This window comes from Dendropsophus ebraccatus, chromosome 3, assembly GCF_027789765.1.
Source record: "Dendropsophus ebraccatus isolate aDenEbr1 chromosome 3, aDenEbr1.pat, whole genome shotgun sequence".
NCBI lineage: Eukaryota > Metazoa > Chordata > Amphibia > Anura > Hylidae > Dendropsophus > Dendropsophus ebraccatus.
This window is the reverse complement of record NC_091456.1, coordinates 187697175-187717491: the sequence shown is the minus strand read 5'-3', so window position 1 is coordinate 187717491 and position 20317 is coordinate 187697175. Positions and strand designations below refer to the sequence as shown.

At 45.0% G+C, this 20317-nt stretch overlaps 3 protein-coding genes across 4 annotated transcripts in view; 1 reads left to right on the top strand and 2 right to left on the bottom strand.

The window, feature by feature from the left end:
* Positions 1-20317, top strand: part of LOC138786591 (oocyte zinc finger protein XlCOF7.1-like) — a 496490-nt gene that overhangs the window by 175853 nt on the left and 300320 nt on the right. The window lies entirely within an intron of this gene.
* LOC138786766 (gastrula zinc finger protein XlCGF26.1-like) overlaps positions 1-20317 on the bottom strand; it is a 223792-nt gene that overhangs the window by 146602 nt on the left and 56873 nt on the right. The gene's annotated exons all lie outside the window — the stretch shown is intronic.
* On the bottom strand, positions 2421-19099 carry LOC138786749 (oocyte zinc finger protein XlCOF6-like). The gene is made up of 3 exons (XM_069963771.1): positions 19041-19099; positions 18650-18953; positions 2421-4611 (listed from the first exon to the last, which is right to left on the bottom strand). Exons 2-3 carry the CDS (start codon positions 18846-18848, stop codon positions 3212-3214), a joined length of 1599 nt encoding a protein of 532 aa, XP_069819872.1. The 5' UTR covers positions 18849-18953; positions 19041-19099; the 3' UTR covers positions 2421-3211.

Sequence of the window (20317 nt, the reverse complement as noted above, 5' to 3'; positions counted from 1 at the left end):
TTTATTACTGCTTCTGATATTTTCGGATTGTGCGGCAAGCTACAGTAGCTCGGGCAGCGAGGGACCGGAAGAGGGGGTGCTGGTATAAAAGTTATCCCCGTACAGGTGGTGGTGACCTTTATCCAGCAGTGGGAAGATCAGTTCCCAAACAATCTTTCCACTAACTCCGAGGATGGGGGGGCATCTGGGGGCTGGATTTGGGTGTCCCTTACTTCATACACTCTAAGGGTACGTGCACACTGCGGAATGGAGAAGGATAACCCTTTGTGTATTCCACAGCTGGCACCCGCCGGCGGACTGATGCGGGCGCGCGTCTCCGTCCGTGTCATAGACTCCATTCTATGCACAAGCGGATTCCGCTCTCCGTCCAATGTGTTCATTCTTTGGACGGACGATGGAATCCACCCATGCATAACATGGAGTCTATGACATGGGTGGAGACACACGCCTGCATCAGTCCGCCGGTGGGTGCCAGCTGCGGAATGCACAAAGGGTTATCCTTCGCCATTCCGCAGTGTGCACGTACCCTAAATCTGTAAGTGTACCCTGAGGTACTCTCACAGAGTTTGTAGAATTTCACGCCATACTGTCATCTCTTATTGGGACGGTACTGGCGGAAAAGACGTGTCTGGGGGGCAGCGTACGATGAGGATGAATGGAGGAAAAAGGATCCCCCCATTCATCCTCACTGGCTGTTTCAGTGTCGGAGGCAATAATAGCGTATGCGGCCATCTTTATACGGGGACTAGTATATGGGGTATGTAAATGTGTAGTGTAAAACTTTATTTTATGTAGTGTGGTGTAATGTAGTGTTTTTTTACGTTTTTTTTGACAGTAAGAAAAAATATCCCTACGCCAAGAAAGGAGCTGCTGATAAATGCTGCACTTATGTGCGGTACTTATCAGCAGACAGTGGCGGTAGGTTATAGGGGGAAAAATGCCCTTACACCAAAAAGGAGGAGTTGCTGATTAGCGGCACACATACGTGCAATGCTGATCAGCACTCAGCGGCGTTAGGGCGCATAAAAAGGAAAAAAAAAAAATTGAAAAAAAAACACTCCTTTTTTTTTTTAACCTAAAGCAACAAATCAGTGAATGATATTCACTGATCAGCCTGCTAGGGGGCAGTAGCTTACGAAGACTGGCAAAGATAGGGGCCACAGAAAAGCCCGAAGAGCCGGAAATTGCCGACCGAACCCGGAAGTGAGCCGAAGAGGACGCAGGGGACCCAATTGTCGCTCCGGACGCCCAGATCAGGTGAGTATTGTGCACTACACTATACACACCTGTTCTGCACCTCTCAGCTACCTAGCTTAGGGGTGCAGAACCCGGGGACACTGGTTTTTAACATTTTGATCGCCGTGATGGGCAGGCCGGTACTGGCCGTCCCATCACTGCGATCGTGGGGGTGGCACCGGCTCCATCTTTCATGGGGACACTTATGGCGATTGGTGCTGTCTAGGACAGCACCAATAGCCATTGGTTTCCGGGTCACCGATGACCCGGAAAGCTGTATTCAGCTGCTATCGGCTGATCTGTATTGATCAGCATATAGCAGCGATCGTCGGCACGGGGAGGGGGCTGGACGAGCAGAGATGGCCTGCTATACATTATAGCAGGCCATCTTCCCCGATCGCTGTGTGTGCACACAGCGATCGGGGAAACATCGGGCGTAAATTTACGTCCATTTGCGCTAAGTACCAGGGCGCGGGGGCGTAAATTTACAACCGATGTCGTTAAGGGGTTAACAAGTTCGGATTTCCTTTGACAGCATTTACTACTTTAGGCTGGGTTCACACTATGTATATTTGAGGCTGTATTTGGTCCTCATGTCAGGTCCTCATAGCAACCAAAACCAGGAGTGGATTGAAAACACAGAAAGGCTCTGTTCACACAATGTTGAAATTGAGTGGATGGCCGCCATATAACAGTAAATAACGGCCATTATTTCAATACCACAGCCGTTGTTTTAAAATAACAGCAAATATTTGCCATTAAATGATGGCCATCCACTCAATTACAACATTATGTGAACAGATCCTTTCTGTGTTTTCAATCCACTCCTGGTTTTGGTTGCTATACAGCCTCACAAATACAGCCTCAAATATACATAGTGTGAACCCAGCCTTAGGGTGCGTTCACACCTACAGGATCTGCAGATTTGATGCTGTGTTCAGTTATTTAAATGAAATCTGCTGCAGAAAATCAGCTGCAGATCCTGTAGGTGTGAACGCACCATTAAAATTACTTCTCTCCTGTGTGAGTTCTTAGATTGTTTTTTTTAAATACAGTGGTGCCTTGGATTACGAGCATAATTCGTTCCGGGACCATGCTTGTAATCCAAATCCACTCTTAAACCAAAGCAAATTTTCCCATAAGAAATCATTGATACTCAAACAACTGGTTGCACACCCCAAAAATAATGATTTATTATTCTGAATAACATGTAAAATAGATAAAAAAACATTCAGAAACATCAGAATATGTGATATTATAAGTTACTGTACAGTAATGGAGAGGATGGGAAACACAAGGGCTGACAGAGACTGCAGGGAGCATGAAGGAATGAGCAGGGCAGATGTGGGCACATACATGCAGCACTCTCTGTCTGGGGAGAGAGGAGTTACAGCTATGGAGATAACCTCCACAGTCCTGTCCCCTGATGTAAGCCCTAGCCTGAAGTGGATCTGCTATGATCTGGAAGGTAAGGGAGTCTTTCTGGGTCAGAGTACAGGGATGTAGACCACGCTATGCAGACCATGTCCCTCCTCCACTCGCGCTCCCACCCAGTACAGGGAGCTCTTAAACCAAAGCAATGCTCTTAAACAAAGTCATAATTTTGAAAAACTGTGAGCTCTTAAGCCAAAACGCTCTTAAACCAAGTTACTCTTAAACCAAGGAACCACTGTACATCATTTCTGAGAAAAACAGCCCCCACATTCTGAATATGGAACTGACAACTTTCTTATGTAAGTTCTTTAATGTTTACAAAGTTTGTTTACAAGTAAAACACTTCCCACATTCTGAACATGAAAATGGCTTCTCTTCTGTGTGAATTATTTGATATTTAACAAGATTTGATTTCAGAGTAAAGCATTTCCTACAATCTAAACGGGAAAATGGCTTATCCTCTATGTGAATTCTTTGATGTTTCACAAGATTTTATTTGAGTAAAACATTTCCCACATACTGAACAGGAAAATGCCTTCTGTTAGTGAATTTTTTGATGCGAAACAAGCCTTGATTTCTGAGTAAAACATTTCCCACATTCTGAACATGAAAATGGCTTCTCCCCTGTGTGAGTTCTCCTATGGTTAACAAGATTTGATTTTACATTAAAACATTTTCCACAATCTAAACATGAAAATGGCTTCTTGTCTGTGTGAATTATTTGATGTTTAACAAGATTTGATTTATGAATAAAACATTTCCCACATTCTGAACATGAAAATGCCTTCTCTCCTTTGTGAGTTTTCCTATGGCTCACAAGATTTGATTTCATAGTAAAACATTTTCCACATTCTGAACATGAAAATGGCTTCTCCCCTGTGTGAGTTCTTTGATGGTAAACAAGAACTGATTTCTGCTTAAAACATTTTCCACATTCTGAACATGAAAATGGCGTGTCCCCCGTGTGAGTTCTTTGATGGTAAACAAGAACTGAATTTTGCTTAAAACATTTTCCACATTCTGAACATGAAAATGGCTTCTCCCCTGTGTGAATTCTTTGATGGATAACAAGAACTGATTTCTGCTTAAAACATTTCCCACATTCCGAACATGAAAAGGGCTTCTCCCCTGTGTGAGTTCTTTGATGGTCAACAAGACTTGATTTCTGAATAAAACATTTCCCACATTCTGAACATGAAAATGCCTTATCATCTGTGTGAATTCTTTGATGTTTAACAAGATTTGATTTATAAGTAAAACATTTCCCACATTCTGAACATGAAAATGCCTTCTTGTCTGTGTGAATTCTTTGATGTTTAACAAGATTTGATTTAAAAGTAAAACATTTTGCACATTCTAAACATAAAAATGGCTTCACCCCTGTGTGAATTCTTTTATGGTCAACAAGATTTGATTTGGAGTTAAAACATTTTCCACATTCTGAGCATGAAAATGTGTTCTCTTCTTTGTGAGTTCTCCTATGGCTAAGAAGATTTGATTTATGCTTATAACATTTCCCACATTCTGAACATGAAAATGGCGTGTCCCCTGTGTGAATTCTTTCATGGTTAACAAGATTTGATTTACAGTTAAAACATTTTCCACATTCTAAACATGAAAATGGCTTCTCCCCTGTGTGAATTCTTTGATGGCGAAGAAGATTTGATTTCTGCTTAAAACATTTCCCACATTCTGAACATGAAAATGGCTGCTCCCCTGTGTGAATTCTTTGATGGTTAACAAGCATTGATTTGTAAGTAAAGCATTTCCCACATTCTGAACATAAAAAAGATGGGACTTGTATAACAGGATGAGATGCGAGATCTTTGCTGTGAGGGGCTGAGGGTGTATCTGGAAAAGTGGACGGCTCCTCATATGTATCTTGTGTGATATGATCCTCTGAGGAGATCTGATGTCCCCCTGAGCTCCTGGTAGAATAATCTGCAAAGGAGAAAACACCATTTCTCTTATTTCCCATCAATAAAACCTTAAAGGGGTATTCCCCGAAAAATTATTTTGCATTAATACGTTGCCCACCCGTAGCTTTCCATCTTTCCAATATAAAGTTATTATGGATTCTGCACAGTTTTGCTGTTATCTAGATGCACTCACCCCCACTGTTTGCATAGAATCATCAGCTCTCAGTCCAACCCAACACGCTCCCTGCTCCTGGCCCGCACCCTCCAAGACGGCATCACGTGTCCTCTTATCTCTTCAATGGGTGGGGTAAGCACTCACCAGCTCTATGTAACCTCCCCACCCGGAGCGTACCCACAGTCTGTGCCTCCCTTCACACCCGCAGCGCTGTTTGAGTCTGTGCCCCCCTCATCTGTTGGCTGCATTTGTGAGTGCAGCCCCCCCCCCCCACACGTCTCCCGGTGGCCGCCCGCAGCCTCCGATGAGTGCAGCCACGACTGTGTAACGGCACCACCCACAGAGATCACCCGTATCATGCATCTCCCCGCAAACTGTGTGCACGACCCCTTCACTCCTACCCCATCCAGCTCACCTGATGGCCGCCCGGCGCTCCTGTGGATGCAAACTCTGCACCACCCACCGCCGAGCTCACCCGCACTGTGCATCTCCATCAGGCTGTGCGATTACCCCCCGCTCATCCGATGGCCGCCCGCAGCGCTCCTGTGCCTGCAGCCAACTGTGTGACGCCCCCCAAAGTAAGCTCACCTGCACCATGTATCTCCCCCCAAGCTCACCCGGTGGCTGCCCGCAGCCCCCCTCACCCCTGGACATCTCAGCTCTGCTACATCGTTTTCCCTATCTCAGCTCTGCTACATCCCCATCTCAGCTCTGCTACGTTTTCCCTATCTCAGCTACATCGTTTTCCCTATCTCAGCTCTGCTACATCCCAATCACATCTCAGCTCTGCTACATCCCCATCACATCTCAGCTCTGCTACATCCCCATCACATCTCAGCTCTGCTACATCCCCATCACATCTCAGCTCTGCTACATCCCCATCACATCTCAGCTCTGCTACATCCCCATCACATCTCAGCTCTGTTACATCCCCATCACATCTCAGCTCTGCTACATCCCCATCACATCTCAGCTCTGCTACATCTCCATCACATCTCAGCTCTGCTACATCCCCATCACATCTCAGCTCTGCTACATCCCCATCACATCTCAGCTCTGCTACATCCCCATCACATCTCAGCTCTGCTACATCCCCATCACATCTCAGCTCTGCTACATCCCCATCACATCTCAGCTCTGCTACATCCCCATCACATCTCAGCTCTGCTACATCCCCATCACATCTCAGCTCTGCTACATCTCCATCACATCTCAGCTCTGCTACATCCCCATCACATCTCAGCTCTGCTACATCTCCATCACATCTCCGCTCTGCTACATCCCCATCACATCTCAGCTCTGCTACATCCCCATCACATCTCAGCTCTGCTACATCCAAATCACATCTCAGCTCTGCTACATCCCCATCACATCTCAGCTCTGCTACATCCCCATCACATCTCAGCTCTGCTACATCCCCATCACATCTCAGCTCTGCTAAATCATCATAATTACCATGATCAGGCATAAGCATTGCATGATGGGAAATGTAGTTTCCTATCTTGGATATAGACCATCTTTTAGAAAAACTTGTAACTCAGGAACAGAAGCAGCTAGAAAGATGGGAGACTGCTCAAAATACTCAGGGGGACGTGGTGAGTAAGATCAGCTAGGTTTGGAGGCACTTCATTTTTTTTAGCTCTTGGGGGGAATACCCCTTTAAAAATATTGCAGACATAGAAAGTTAATCTTTTTTATGTAACATAATAAGAATGATCAGATCTGTTCCCATCCACAGGAAGTGTCAGGGAGAAGAATCTAGAAGTTGTAGGCCGGTGAGATAACGTCCTTAGTAGTAAAAGTAACGGAAACTCTTCTCAAATAAAAAATAGGACTATTGACCCCCTACGTATCAATAACTTAAAATACAGAACATGCAACAGCAACCTACTGGTGCAAGCACTTACATTATATAAGCCGCAGCCGCACCCCCTGGTACCTAATAGGTAGCTTATCTAAAAGGCCTTATACACGGCCTGATTATCGTGAAAAAAAAATCATGAAATTTAATCAATCTTCTGGTGTAAATGCAGCAACGATCAAACTACCAGCGAATATTCACTTGTATGTCACCGATCGTATCTTTTGGGCCGACCACAAAATCATTGCAAATCGTTCTCTAGTCTTGCACTATAGACGCTTGTCGCTCACAGTATATAGATACAAACGCAATTACGAATATTCGCATGGCTGCTCCCCTGTGTGAGTTCTTTGATGCTCAACAAGATTTGATTTAACAGTAAAACATTTTCTACATTCTGAACATGAAAAAAGGCTTCTCCACTGTGTGAAATATTTGATGGTGAAGAATATTTGATTTTACAGTAAAACATTTCCCACATTCAGAACATGAAAATGGCTTCTCCCCTGTGTAAATTTTCTGATGACGAACAGATGATTTTCGAGTAAACCTTCTTCCACAGTCTGAACATAAAAATGCCCTCTCCCCTATAAGATATTTTTTGTGAGTAAAACATTTTTCACATTGTAAATATGAAAACTGAGGCTTTCCTATATTTTCTCTTTGATGTTCATCGTCTTCTCTGTAAATGTCAGCTTGCTGTGATGAGCTCCACCACGCCACCATAGAACAATGCCAACATCTACCTTAGGGAGGGACCACAGCTTATAGAACCTTCCTCCTGAAGGCTAGGTCTTTACTGTGCCAATATATCACAGTTCATATACACAGTTGTGCTGTTCTTTCCCTGTGTCGCTGTAGTATAGTACAGTCCGAAACCTATGTCGGTCTATTGGCTGTATTCCAAGGTAACAAATAGTACCAATCAAAACAGATCTACACCGTGATGGTTACAACAAACAAACTACTTTGTCTCTGTTCAGGTTATACGTATAGTAGTCAGTCAGACAAATCACGTTTTGTGTAGCATAACGCCTCGCCCAACGCGTTTCAGTCACTGGTAGTCGTGACCTCATCAGGGGCGCTGAGGCTAATTGCGGAATGTGACAGTATGTATACAGTTAGATACAATACATGGTACACATGATATAAGAGGACTGTGCGATATATTTAGTATATTTGCAAGGCACAGCAATGTCGCTACTCACTATACCGATGTCAGGAGCTAATAAGAGGGATGGTCCTAGGTAGCAGTGGCTACAGTCGACCCTGTAATAAATAAATATGTGGATATCAATACCGATCTATCGATACCTGTTAGGAACCGGACAGCAGGACAAGACAAGACAGTGAGCCCTAAGCTCAGCCCCGCCCACTGTCCTCTACCTACTTGCCACAATCCGCCCTAAGATGGCGGCGAGCAACTGGGCGGCAGTCCCTGCACTGGCTAGGTGGGACACAAAGACAAGACAGACAGACAAAACACAATAAAGAATAGTCAGCAATCCGGGTCACAACAGTCTGGCAGCAAAAGTACAAAATCGGATCCAAAAGCGTAGTCAGAAAACAGGCAATGAGGTCAGGGGCAGGCGGCAAACAAGGGAGGTCAAAAATACTAAGCAGGAGTCAGGAGAAACCAGAAAACAGAACACTCAAGCAGGCAGAGACAAGTCAATAACCAGCAATGATATCCAAGACTGAGGTAGTTATATAGGAGGTCAGGGCTCTGATCCAGAACATAATTGGACCATCCCCCTGATCTCCAAGCACAGACACCTGAGAACAAAACAGATCCACTGGCAGGAAGACCTGTCAGTCACAGCAGAACCAAAACACAGAAACAGGATACAAGAAAATCAGTGCCTTCTCGGCCGAACAGCACGAGCAGAGGGACGCATAATGCTCTGCAGAGATACCATCCTGACAATACCCCCCAAGGATGAGAATAAGTAAATGTACTCACAAAGTCCCCTCTTGTATACGTTTTGTGTGAGTGCACAATGTTCCTGGGTATATCTGCTCAATAAAAAAAATATATAGCAGTGAGAATATTTGTAATGTAGGTCTGAGATGGGCTCTACATTCATAGTGGAACTTACATTGCTGTCCTATGCGTATGGAGTAGTCCTCCCGCGGTCCTGCAGTGGCAGACAGACGGGAGCGCTCGCGGCCGTATATTCCAATTATAGGCCGCGCGGTCACGGCGCGTCTGACGTCATCGGGCCGTTGGGAGCGCGCCAAGCATCTGACACTCCCCCGTGCACGCCCCCCGGGGAGTGGTCACTCTCCGTATGTCAACAGAGTAGTGCTGTGCCTGGCTGTCAGCGCTCACATGTGTCCGAGACCATAGCCAGTAACAGGAATAATGGTATCCCATACTGCTTAAAAATCGGTTTATTGGAGAATAATACTGGTAGAATTGGGCAAAAAATAGTGCGTATGGCCATTATCAGGTATGGTCATGAGACTATCTGTAGTGATGCAAGGAAGAAAATTCTGCGTGTGATACTGTCCCCTCCACGAGTGAGATATAGATGTGCTTGGGTGATGATGATTCTATATGATCGTGGTAATGGGGGGGGAGGGGTAAGGAGGGAAAGGGGCACGTAGAGATGGTAATCTATAAAGCCCTATTATCCCCTATCATGTAGTCCCTATACCTAGGTGGGGTGGCCTCCCTAAAAAGGGCGGTCCCACACAGGAGCCTAACCTGGTGAACCCTAGAAATCCCTAATGTTCTGATTGGGACCAGTTCTACTAACTGTGTAGGGTCCACTAGGCCCTGCCCTAGCTACCTACGTTCAACTGGTGGTTAAAGGGGAGGGGTAGAGCGGGGACATGGGGTAGGGGGCATAGGGGATTGGTAAAAGTGGTCGGTGACGGGGAGTCGGGGGATTAGATAAAACAAGAGAAGTTCAGTAATTCATTTAACCCGTTAGGTGCTACCGACTGAAGTGTATATGTCCATCTTGTTTCCCGTTGTAGTAGGGATCTATCCAAATCACCTCCTCTCGGGGATGGTTTGAGGCTGTCTATTGCTATAAATCTAATGCATGTGGGGTCCCCCCCGTGGCATTCGGCTACATGTCTAGCTATTGGAGTGTCTCTTCTGTTTCTAATGTCACCGATATGTTCCAATATCCTTCTACGCCATGGTCGTATTGTTTTCCCCACATATTGCATAGAGCAAGTGCAGATAGCCAAGTAGATAACCATCGTAGTGCCACAAGTAATAAAACACTTGATTTGATATGTCTCCCCAGTAACTGAGCTCGAAAAATTCCCTGTTTTCCAGACAAAGGGACAAGCCTTGCAATGCTCACATTTAAAACAGCCCAAGGGTAATGGTTTGGTATCCAGCCATGTGTTGGGTGTAGTGGTGGGTGCAAGGTGGCTCGTAGTGACCGTGTCCCCTATGCTCCGTCCTTTACGGTATGTGATTTGGGGGTAGTCACCTATGACCTCCCTAATATCCGGGTCTAGGGTGAGTACCCCCCAGTGTTTCTGTATAATCTCCCTCACTGATTTGGCTTCACCATCAAAAGTACCTATAATACGGATAGGTTCCCGTCTATCTGATTTCTGCTTGGGAACAAGGAGTTCCCCTCTCTCTCTACTTTTGGCTGTCTGAAAAGCTGATCTAAGTGTATAATCTGGGTAGCCTCTTGCTCTAAATCTCTGTCTTAGGTCTCTGGCCTGAGTCAAGAAGTCTGATTCATCAGAGCAATTTCTCCTCAGGCGGAGATATTGACCCTTGGGTATTCCCCGTTTCAATGGGGTCGGGTGGCAGCTCTCCCATCTTAGGAGACTATTGGTAGCCGTGTCCTTCCTAAAAATGGTTGTGTCAAGGTAGCCCCGTTGTGTTTTGGAGATCCTGACATCTAAGAATGTGATAGAATCATCCCTAGTCTCATATGTGAAAGCTAGGCCAATGTGATTCCTGTTTAGGGAAATCATGAAGTTGTCAAAGTCAGTTTTGGAGCCTGACCACAAAATAAAAATGTCGTCTATAAATCTAGCCCAAGTAAGAACCCAAATACCAAAGTGTTCCCGTTCATCACTAAGGGCGATGGTTGCCTCCCACCAGCCCAGGAGCAGGTTTGCGTAAGTGGGGGCACAAGGGCTCCCCATCGCGGTGCCCCTGAGCTGGTGGTAGTACCTGCCATCAAAAAGGAAGAAGTTTCTAGTTAGAATGAATTTAAGCAGGTCAAGGACAAAGAGGTTGTGTGCCCGGCAATGTATGCCCCTTGTCGAGAGATAGTACTCCACAGCTTTTAGTCCCCATACATGAGGAATAGAGGAGTACAATGACTCCACATCGATGCTGGCCAATGTAACCTCTGGTTCGATGATTAGATGCTCCAGGTTCTGTAAGAGATCCATGGTATCCCTCGTATAGGATGGTAACGTCATCACAAAATTCCTTAGCACCTTGTCCACGTAGATGCCCAAGTTGTGTGAGATACTCCCTATCCCTGACACTATAGGTCTACCTTTCAGGGGGGGAAGTGCCTTTATGGACCTTTGGGAGCGCGTAAAAGGTAGGTGTGGTTGGTGTCCTGGGATATAGGAATCCAAATTCCTTCTCATCTATGAGGTTACTGTCTTTTGCTGTGGTAAGTAACTGCTTTAGTTCTCTCCTGTAGTTCTCCGTAGGGTTGGATGATAATATCTCATAGGTTGCTCTGTCATCCAGGAGTCTTCGGCACATCTGTATGTACTTACTTCTATCCATGATGACTGTTGCCCCCCTTGTCTGCAGCTTTTATTATGAGTTGGGGGTGTTTCTGTAAATCCCTCAAGGCTAGTTTTTCTTCTCTGGTCAAGTTCTGATATTGGGGGCTAGGAGTAAGCTGTCTTATATCCCTGGTTACCAGGTCAAGGAAAACCTCAATGCAGGAGATATCCCCCACGGTTGAGTTGTATCAAGTAGTGCTAGGATAATTGGCATCATACGATACTTAGTGTTACATACCACACTTATTGATATATTATTGATGATTTCATTCTCGGCATGGCTGGTTTTGTGGCAGATGTTATAGAAGCGGACAGTTGGCTATCTGAAGCAAAGGAAGTTTTCTCTGACAAAACATATACACCCCCTCACTCAGAATCGCTTTCAAAGAATTGACCCACTGCCATAAACAATACATCACCTCTTGGTGGGAGGTACAGTCCTTTGAAAATTATATTAAGCATAAGATTGTGCCTAGAGGTCTGAGGAACCCGATACTACCAGCCCCTAGACTACGCTCCCTTACAGTTCTAAAAAAGTGGGAAACAGAGGCGACTGGTAGTGGCCTTAGAAACCTTGAAATATTATTAGAAGAGGAAAGGACCATTTTGGAGATAACAACCAAAAGGCTAAAAGAACAAAAAGAAGTCACTCTCAAATTCACTACAGACCCCCAATTTGCCACCAAGGAGGCTCAACTAAAATCCTCAATAGAGCGCTTCCAATATCATCTCAAAGAGAGGAAGCACGCACAATTTGCTAGGGATTTGCAGGACTTCCGCGACAACAAGGTGTATACTGTCCTGGAAAGAAACCGGAAAACACGGGATCAAGACACTGAAATCTCCTCATCAGACACGGACTTATCTGAGACAGAGACCAGCAGGAAGGAGGGAGCAAATAAGAACAGAAAGGGAAGGAGTACTTCACGTACAGGTCACAACAGATCACAAACGACTGGACAGTCCAACATTGACCCATGTGGGGACAATTCCTCCTATGCACCTTCCTCTACACAACCCCCTTCTTTTTTTGTCAGAGGACGAGGGAGGGGAAGATATGGCCCCCCCTCACGTCAGCAACCTTTTCGGGAGAAAAAACAACAAAGACGCTAGAACAAAGTACACTTCAGGTAATCAACCTCTCGGGTATCTCAATATCAGAACAACAGAAACAAGTTCTATCAAGGGGATTATCATTTGTACCGACCACACGCTTTGACCCATTTATCTAGACCAAGGATCTCCACTTATTCACAAGGAAGCTGAAATGGCATAAAATTTTCAGGACTAAGGACAAAAGGGATTGCCAGGAACTAGGAATCAACATTGAGGATCTACCAGGAGTGAGAGATCTGACAGCACTCTTGGACAGCAACACCACGGACAGGGGCATTGGCCCATTCACTGATTGCAAATTAAAAAGTACCAAATTCCCACCCGTGGGGGATATCTCCTGCATTGAGGTTTTCCTTGACCTGGTAACCAGGGATATAAGACAGCTTACTCCTAGCCCTCAATATCAGAACTTGACCAGAGAAGAAAAACTAGCCTTGAGGGATTTACAGAAACACCCCCAACTCATAATAAAAGCTGCAGACAAGGGGGGCAACATAGTCATCATGGATAGAAGTAAGTACATACAGATGTGCCGAAGACTCCTGGATGACAGAGCAACCTATGAGATATTATCATCCAACCCTACGGAGAACTACAGGAGAGAACTAAAGCAGTTACTTACCACAGCAAAAGACAGTAACCTCATAGATGAGAAGGAATTTGGATTCCTATATCCCAGGACACCAACCACACCTACCTTTTACTCGCTCCCAAAGGTCCATAAAGGCACTTCCCCCCTGAAAGGTAGACCTATAGTGTCAGGGATAGGAGTATCTCACACAACTTGGGCATCTACGTGGACAAGGTGCTAAGGAATTTTGTGATGACGTTACCATCCTATACGAGGGATACCATGGATCTCTTACAGAACCTGGAGCATCTAATCATCGAACCAGAGGTTACATTGGCCAGCATCGATGTGGAGTCATTGTACTCCTCTATTCCTCATGTATGGGGACTAAAAGCTGTGGAGTACTATCTCTCGACAAGGGGCATACATTGCCGGGCACACAACCTCTTTGTCCTTGACCTGCTTAAATTCATTCTAACTAGAAACTTCTTCCTTTTTGATGGCAGGTACTACCACCAGCTCAGGGGCACCGCGATGGGGAGCCCTTGTGCCCCCACTTACGCAAACCTGCTCCTGGGCTGGTGGGAGGCAACCATCGCCCTTAGTGATGAACGGGAACACTTTGGTATTTGGGTTCTTACTTGGGCTAGATTTATAGACGACATTTTTATTTTGTGGTCAGGCTCCAAAACGGACTTTGACAACTTCATGATTTCCCTAAACAGGAATCACATTGGCCTAGCTTTCACATATGAGACTAGGGATGATTCTATCACATTCTTAGATGTCAGGATCTCCAAAACACAACGGGGCTACCTTGACACAACCATTTTTAGGAAGGACACGGCTACCAATAGTCTCCTAAGATGGGAGAGCTGCCACCCGACCCCATTGAAACGGGGAATACCCAAGGGTCAATATCTCCGCCTGAGGAGAAATTGCTCTGATGAATCAGACTTCTTGACTCAGGCCAGAGACCTAAGACAGAGATTTAGAGCAAGAGGCTACCCAGATTATACACTTAGATCAGCTTTTCAGACAGCCAAAAGTAGAGAGAGAGGGGAACTCCTTGTTCCCAAGCAGAAATCAGATAGACGGGAACCTATCCGTATTATAGGTACTTTTGATGGTGAAGCCAAATCAGTGAGGGAGATTATACAGAAACACTGGGGGGTACTCACCCTAGACCCGGATATTAGGGAGGTCATAGGTGACTACCCCCAAATCACATACCGTAAAGGACGGAGCATAGGGGACACGGTCACTACGAGCCACCTTGCACCCACCACTACACCCAACACATGGCTGGATACCAAACCATTACCCTTGGGCTGTTTTAAATGTGGGCATTGCAAGGCTTGTCCCTTTGTCTGGAAAACAGGGAATTTTTCGAGCTCAGTTACTGGGGAGACATATCAAATCAAGTGTTTTATTACTTGTGGCACTACGATGGTTATCTACTTGGCTATCTGCACTTGCTCTATGCAATATGTGGGGAAAACAATACGACCATGGCGTAGAAGGATATTGGAACATATCGGTGACATTAGAAACAGAAGAGACACTCCAATAGCTAGACATGTAGCCGAATGCCACGGGGGGGACCCCACATGCATTAGATTTATAGCAATAGACAGCCTCAAACCATCCCCGAGAGGAGGTGATTTGGATAGATCCCTACTACAACGGGAAACAAGATGGACATATACACTTCAGTCGGTAGCACCTAACGGGTTAAATGAATTACTGAACTTCTCTTGTTTTATCTAATCCCCCGACTCCCCGTCACCGACCACTTTTACCAATCCCCTATGCCCCCTACCCCATGTCCCCGCTCTACCCCTCCCCTTTAACCACCAGTTGAACGTAGGTAGCTAGGGCAGGGCCTAGTGGACCCTACACAGTTAGTAGAACTGGTCCCAATCAGAACATTAGGGATTTCTAGGGTTCACCAGGTTAGGCTCCTGTGTGGGACCGCCCTTTTTAGGGCGGCCACCCCACCTAGGTATAGGGACTACATGATAGGGGATAATAGGGCTTTATAGATTACCATCTCTACGTGCCCCTTTCCCTCCTTACCCCTCCCCCCCCCCCATTACCACGATCATATAGAATCATCATCACCCAAGCACATCTATATCTCACTCGTGGAGGGGACAGTATCACACGCAGAATTTTCTTCCTTGCATCACTACAGATAGTCTCATGACCATACCTGATAATGGTCATACGCACAATTTTTTGCCCAATTCTACCAGTATTATTCTCCAATAAGCCGATTTTTAAGCAGTACGGGATACCATTATTCCTGTTACTGGCTATGGTCTCGGACACATGTGAGCGCTGACAGCCAGGCACAGCACTACTCTGTTGACATACGGAGAGTGACCACTCCCCGGGTGGCGTGCACGGGGGAGTGTCAGATGCTTGGCGCGCTCCCAACGGCCCGATGACGTCAGACGCGCCGTGACCACGCGGCCTATAATTGGAATATACGGCCGCGAGCGCTCCCGTCTGTCTGCCACTGCAGGACCGCGGGAGGACTACTCCATACGCATAGGACAGCAATGTAAGTTCCACTATGAATGTAGAGCCCATCTCAGACCTACATTACAAATATTCTCACTGCTATATATTTTTTTTATTGAGCAGATATACCCAGGAACATTGTGCACTCACACAAAACGTATACAAGAGGGGACTTTGTGAGTACATTTACTTATTCTCATCCTTGGGGGGTATCGATAGATCGGTATTGATATCCACATATTTATTTATTACAGGGTCGACTGTAGCCACTGCTACCTAGGACCATCCCTCTTATTAGCTCCTGACATCGGTATAGTGAGTAGCGACATTGCTGTGCCTTGCAAATATACTAAATATATCGCACAGTCCTCTTATATCATGTGTACCATGTATTGTATCTAACTGTATACATACTGTCACATTCCGCAATTAGCCTCAGCGCCCCTGATGAGGTCACGACTACCAGTGACTGAAACGCGTTGGGCGAGGCGTTATGCTACACAAAACGTGATTTGTCTGACTGACTACTATACGTATAACCTGAACAGAGACGAAGTAGTTTGTTTGTTGTAACCATCACGGTGTAGATCTGTTTTGATTGGTACTATTTGTTACCTTGGAATACAGCCAATAGACCGACATAGGTTTCGGACTGTACTATACTACAGCGACACAGGGAAAGAACAGCACAACTGTGTATATGAACTGTGATATATTGGCACGATTATGTGCATAAACTGTTATAAGCTAATTTGTAAATATTTGTAAATATTGGTGAAGGTGTTACCACAATAAATACTCCTTATTTAAAGCATATCCTATCTTTATGAGTTGTATCAAGTAGTGCTAGGATAATTGGCATCATACGATACTTAGTGTTACATACCACACTTATTGATATATTATAGGTCTTTACTGCACTGAAGCTGAAGTCTGTAATGGCGAATGTATGTTGTGATGTCCATATTTTACTTATTGGTTCTAGGGAAGATGAAGCTCTTTCAGCCCAGGATGTAGAAGCGTGAGGTCTAATCAATAAGGGAGATGGTAAATTATAGGCCTCAATGATGGCTCCTCTAATCCATCTTACCAGGACACACTATTTGCCTTAATTACATCCCTGGAATCGAATAAACAAATTTTGACAGGTTGACAGACGTCTAAATATTGCAGGACAGATATTTGGACATCCAGGATATGGAACTTCTTTTCCAGATAATTTTTTTAAATTTTCACAAAAAAAATGGAAGAACGATGTCTTGTGATCAGTGGTAATCTGAAACCACCTTAGGTAGGAAGTTACGATCTGTATTCAGGATTATCCTATCAAATTGGATAACACAGTAAGAATAGGCTATGGTTACATCCTGGAGCTCACATATCCACCTTACTGAGGAGATGGCAACTAAGAAAGCAGTCTTAAAGGAGCGTAGTCTCAAAGGAGATCTAGAAAGACATTCAAAGACTACATTTAAATGCCACGGCGGATGAATATTTTATAGGGTAGGACGAATTCTTGATGCCGCTTTTATAAATCTCTTGATCCAACGATGGTCGGCTAGGTTGGTATCATGCATAGCGGATAAAGCAGAAACTCGAACTTCAAGGATTGCATGTTTAAGCCCTTTAACCAAACCTACCTGCAAGAAGTCCAGAATTTGAGGTATGTTGAGTGGTGATGGCATCTGAGGTGGAGAGTCACACCAGGTACAAAAAAATTTCCACACTTTCAAATATATCTTTGCTGTGACTGCTTTCCTGTTTTTCATGAGCGAGGAAATCACTGCATCTGAAAGTCCGCTATTCTTAAGGATGGACTTTTGAGGACCCAGACAAAAAGGTGAAGATGAGCTGGGTTTGGATGATATACCGGATCCAGATGTAAAAGGTCCTGTAGAAGAGGGAGATGTAGCGGATGGTCTATCGCTAACTTATGAAGAAGACCAAACCAACTCCTCTTGGGCCAATAAGGGGCAATTAGTATTACAGTGGTCCTTTCTGTTAGGATCTACTGTAGGACCTTTGGCTTGGTGAAAGGACCAAGGTTGGTCTAGAGCATCTACTGCTAACGGTCCATCTTTCGGATTTAGTGAAAAAAAAATTTGCACTTTCCGGTTGTTCCAGGTAGTGAACGGGTCTATACTCCCCAGTGAGAGGTGGCCTGATTAAAAATGGCGTTCTTCAGAGACCACTCTCCTATGATGATCTATATCTACGCTGAATAGTGGTGGGAATAAAGGGCCATGAGGTCTTGTCGGAGGCCTTTCCTGCATCTACACGAAGTATAATGGTGAAAGGTCATGAAGGGTCGTGAATTTGATCACTTATAAATTCTTGAACTCTAGTAACAAGCACTCCAGCATTATAGTTCTCGCTGAACAATACTGTCAGTCATTACCGAGCCATGTCTGTGAGCGCTGGGACTTTCTGTGTTTGGTCTCTTTTTTTTTTTTAACAGAGAAAAGACCAAATATCGTCACAAAGGGAAAAAGGCGCACAGCTCTGCCGAATGTATAACGCTGATTTAAAGATAGAATTTTTTTTTTTAAATAAAGTGAGTATATTACATAGCTGCTAAATATAGCAGCAACAGCAGCACAGGAAAATGAAAAAGAAATTGATGCAGTGCTCGCCTCACCAAACCGGACCCAGGTTTGTATCAATCCAGAGAATGCAGCAACAGACAGCACTTCAAATCAAAGGAGTGTTTTATTTTCAGCAGAGTGCGACGTTTCGGCTCAACAATAGCAGCCTTTCTCAAGGCTGCTATTGTTGAGCCGAAACGTCGCACTCTGCTGAAAATAAAACACTCCTTTGATTTGTAGTGCTGTCTGTTGCTGCATTCTTTACATAGATGCTAGTGATCACAACCCCTGTCGATTTTTAAAAAACGTTTTCGCAACAGGTACCGGCGGGACTGTGATGTATATTAAAATTTAGTCTGAAAAACTGGAAAACATAGCTGGAAAACTGACAGGACACAGAGCTTATAATATTCCACACAGAATAGTTACAGCCGAAGACTGAGGAGAAGGTGTGACTGTTCTCTGCATTTAGTGGTCACTACTCACCTGGGCGGTTACCTGTAGTGATGTCCTCCTTATACTGCTCATCACTGCTGTCATATGTCTCTTCTTCTTCTTCTTTTACCCATATGTCTGTGGCATTCCTAGAGTTCAGATGTTTCCCCATAGGAATGTCTCCCTTATACTGCTCACCACTGCTGTGATCTGTCTCCTCTTCTTCTTCTTCTTTTACTACTTTGTCCATAGCAATTTTATGGTTCAGATCCTCCCCTATAGTAATTTCCTCCTTATACTGCCCATCACCGCTCACAACTGTCTCTGGAGCATTAATATTGATCCCATCTTCCCCCTGATTCATAAGATGTGAAAGAAATATTGTAAAAAGACAGTAGAAGTCAGGTGGGATGTACAGATCATAGGGAACATCTCCATCTACCTGATCCTGTGGAAGAAGAGGACGGGGACATCTCTCTGGTGCTGTTCTCTTACTGGATCTGACTGGAGGGAACACATACAGAGACTGAATTCATTCTTTCCATCCAGATAATACAGAGAGGAGGTGTGTATATAGTCCTGTCTATTACCTGCTGATGGGAGGGGCTGCTGATCCTCCAGCATCACATCCTTGTACTGATCCTTGTGTCCTTCTACATACTCCCACTCCTCCATGGAGAAATAGACCGCCACGTCCTGACACCTTATAGGAACCTGACACACACAATGATCACACAGTCATCCCCCCCACCCCTCCAGTGGTGTTACTGTATAATGTCCCAGCATTCCCAGCAGCCACAGTCTCACCTCTCCACTCAGCAGCTCCACCATCTTGTTGGTGACTTCTAGGATCTTCTCTTCCTCCATTTCCTCATGTATCAGGGGCCCCGGGATTGGGCTCAGGGTTCTTCCCCATCCTTCACACCCAGGGGCCCCACAGCGCCCACTAGAGGACTTCTTCACTACTGTGTAATCCTGTGTATGGAGAGACACATTACTATCACTCCATCCATTCCCAGAATCCCTCACCTCTCCAGTCCTATCCATCTATCATTCCATAGATAAGAATGATGTCATGATGACATCACTCCCAGAATCCCTCACCTCTCCAGTCCTATCCATCTGTTATTCCATAGATAAGAATGATGTCATGATGACATCACTCTCAGAATCCCTCACCTCCCCAGTAAGCAGGAAGAGTATGTGTAGGGTGAGGGTTATTATCCTCTCGGCCATCTTGTCTCTGTCTCTCTCCATGGTTGATGGGTCGGTCTCTTATATAGAAGATATCAGCAGAGGATCCTGTAGAGATGAATAGAAAGTAGAGGATACAATGGATAATAAAGAATGGGAATAAAACGTACAAATTGTCCAGCAAACAACAAACCCGGCACAGCGATCGAAAGAAACAAGTTATGAATGTGTAAAGTTGAATGTGCTAATGTCTCATGGGCCCTGATGCAAGCGGTCATCCTGACCACCCCCTCCCACAGACGCATGCACCCCCCCCCCCCTCCTAAGGTCACTCTGTTCTACTATTAAAGGGGTTATTCAGTGTTAGAAAAACATGGCCACTTTCTTCCTTCCAGACACAGTACGACTTGTCTTCAGTTCAGCTGTAATTTACCATTAAGCTAAGTTGAAAAACCACACCCAACCTGGAGACCAGAGTAGTGCTGGAAGAAAGTGGCCATGGTGACCATCAGCTGATGGTGGAAG

Excerpts from the sequence above, each read along its gene's own strand:
- LOC138786749 (XM_069963771.1), bottom strand. The coding sequence starts at position 18,848 with ATGGACAAAGTAGTAAAAGAAGAAGAAGAAGAGGAGACAGATCACAGC. Across the intron at positions 4,612-18,649 it reads CACTACAGGTAACCGCCCAG|ATTATTCTACCAGGAGCTCA; the intron begins GTGAGTAGTGAC and ends TCTCCTTTGCAG.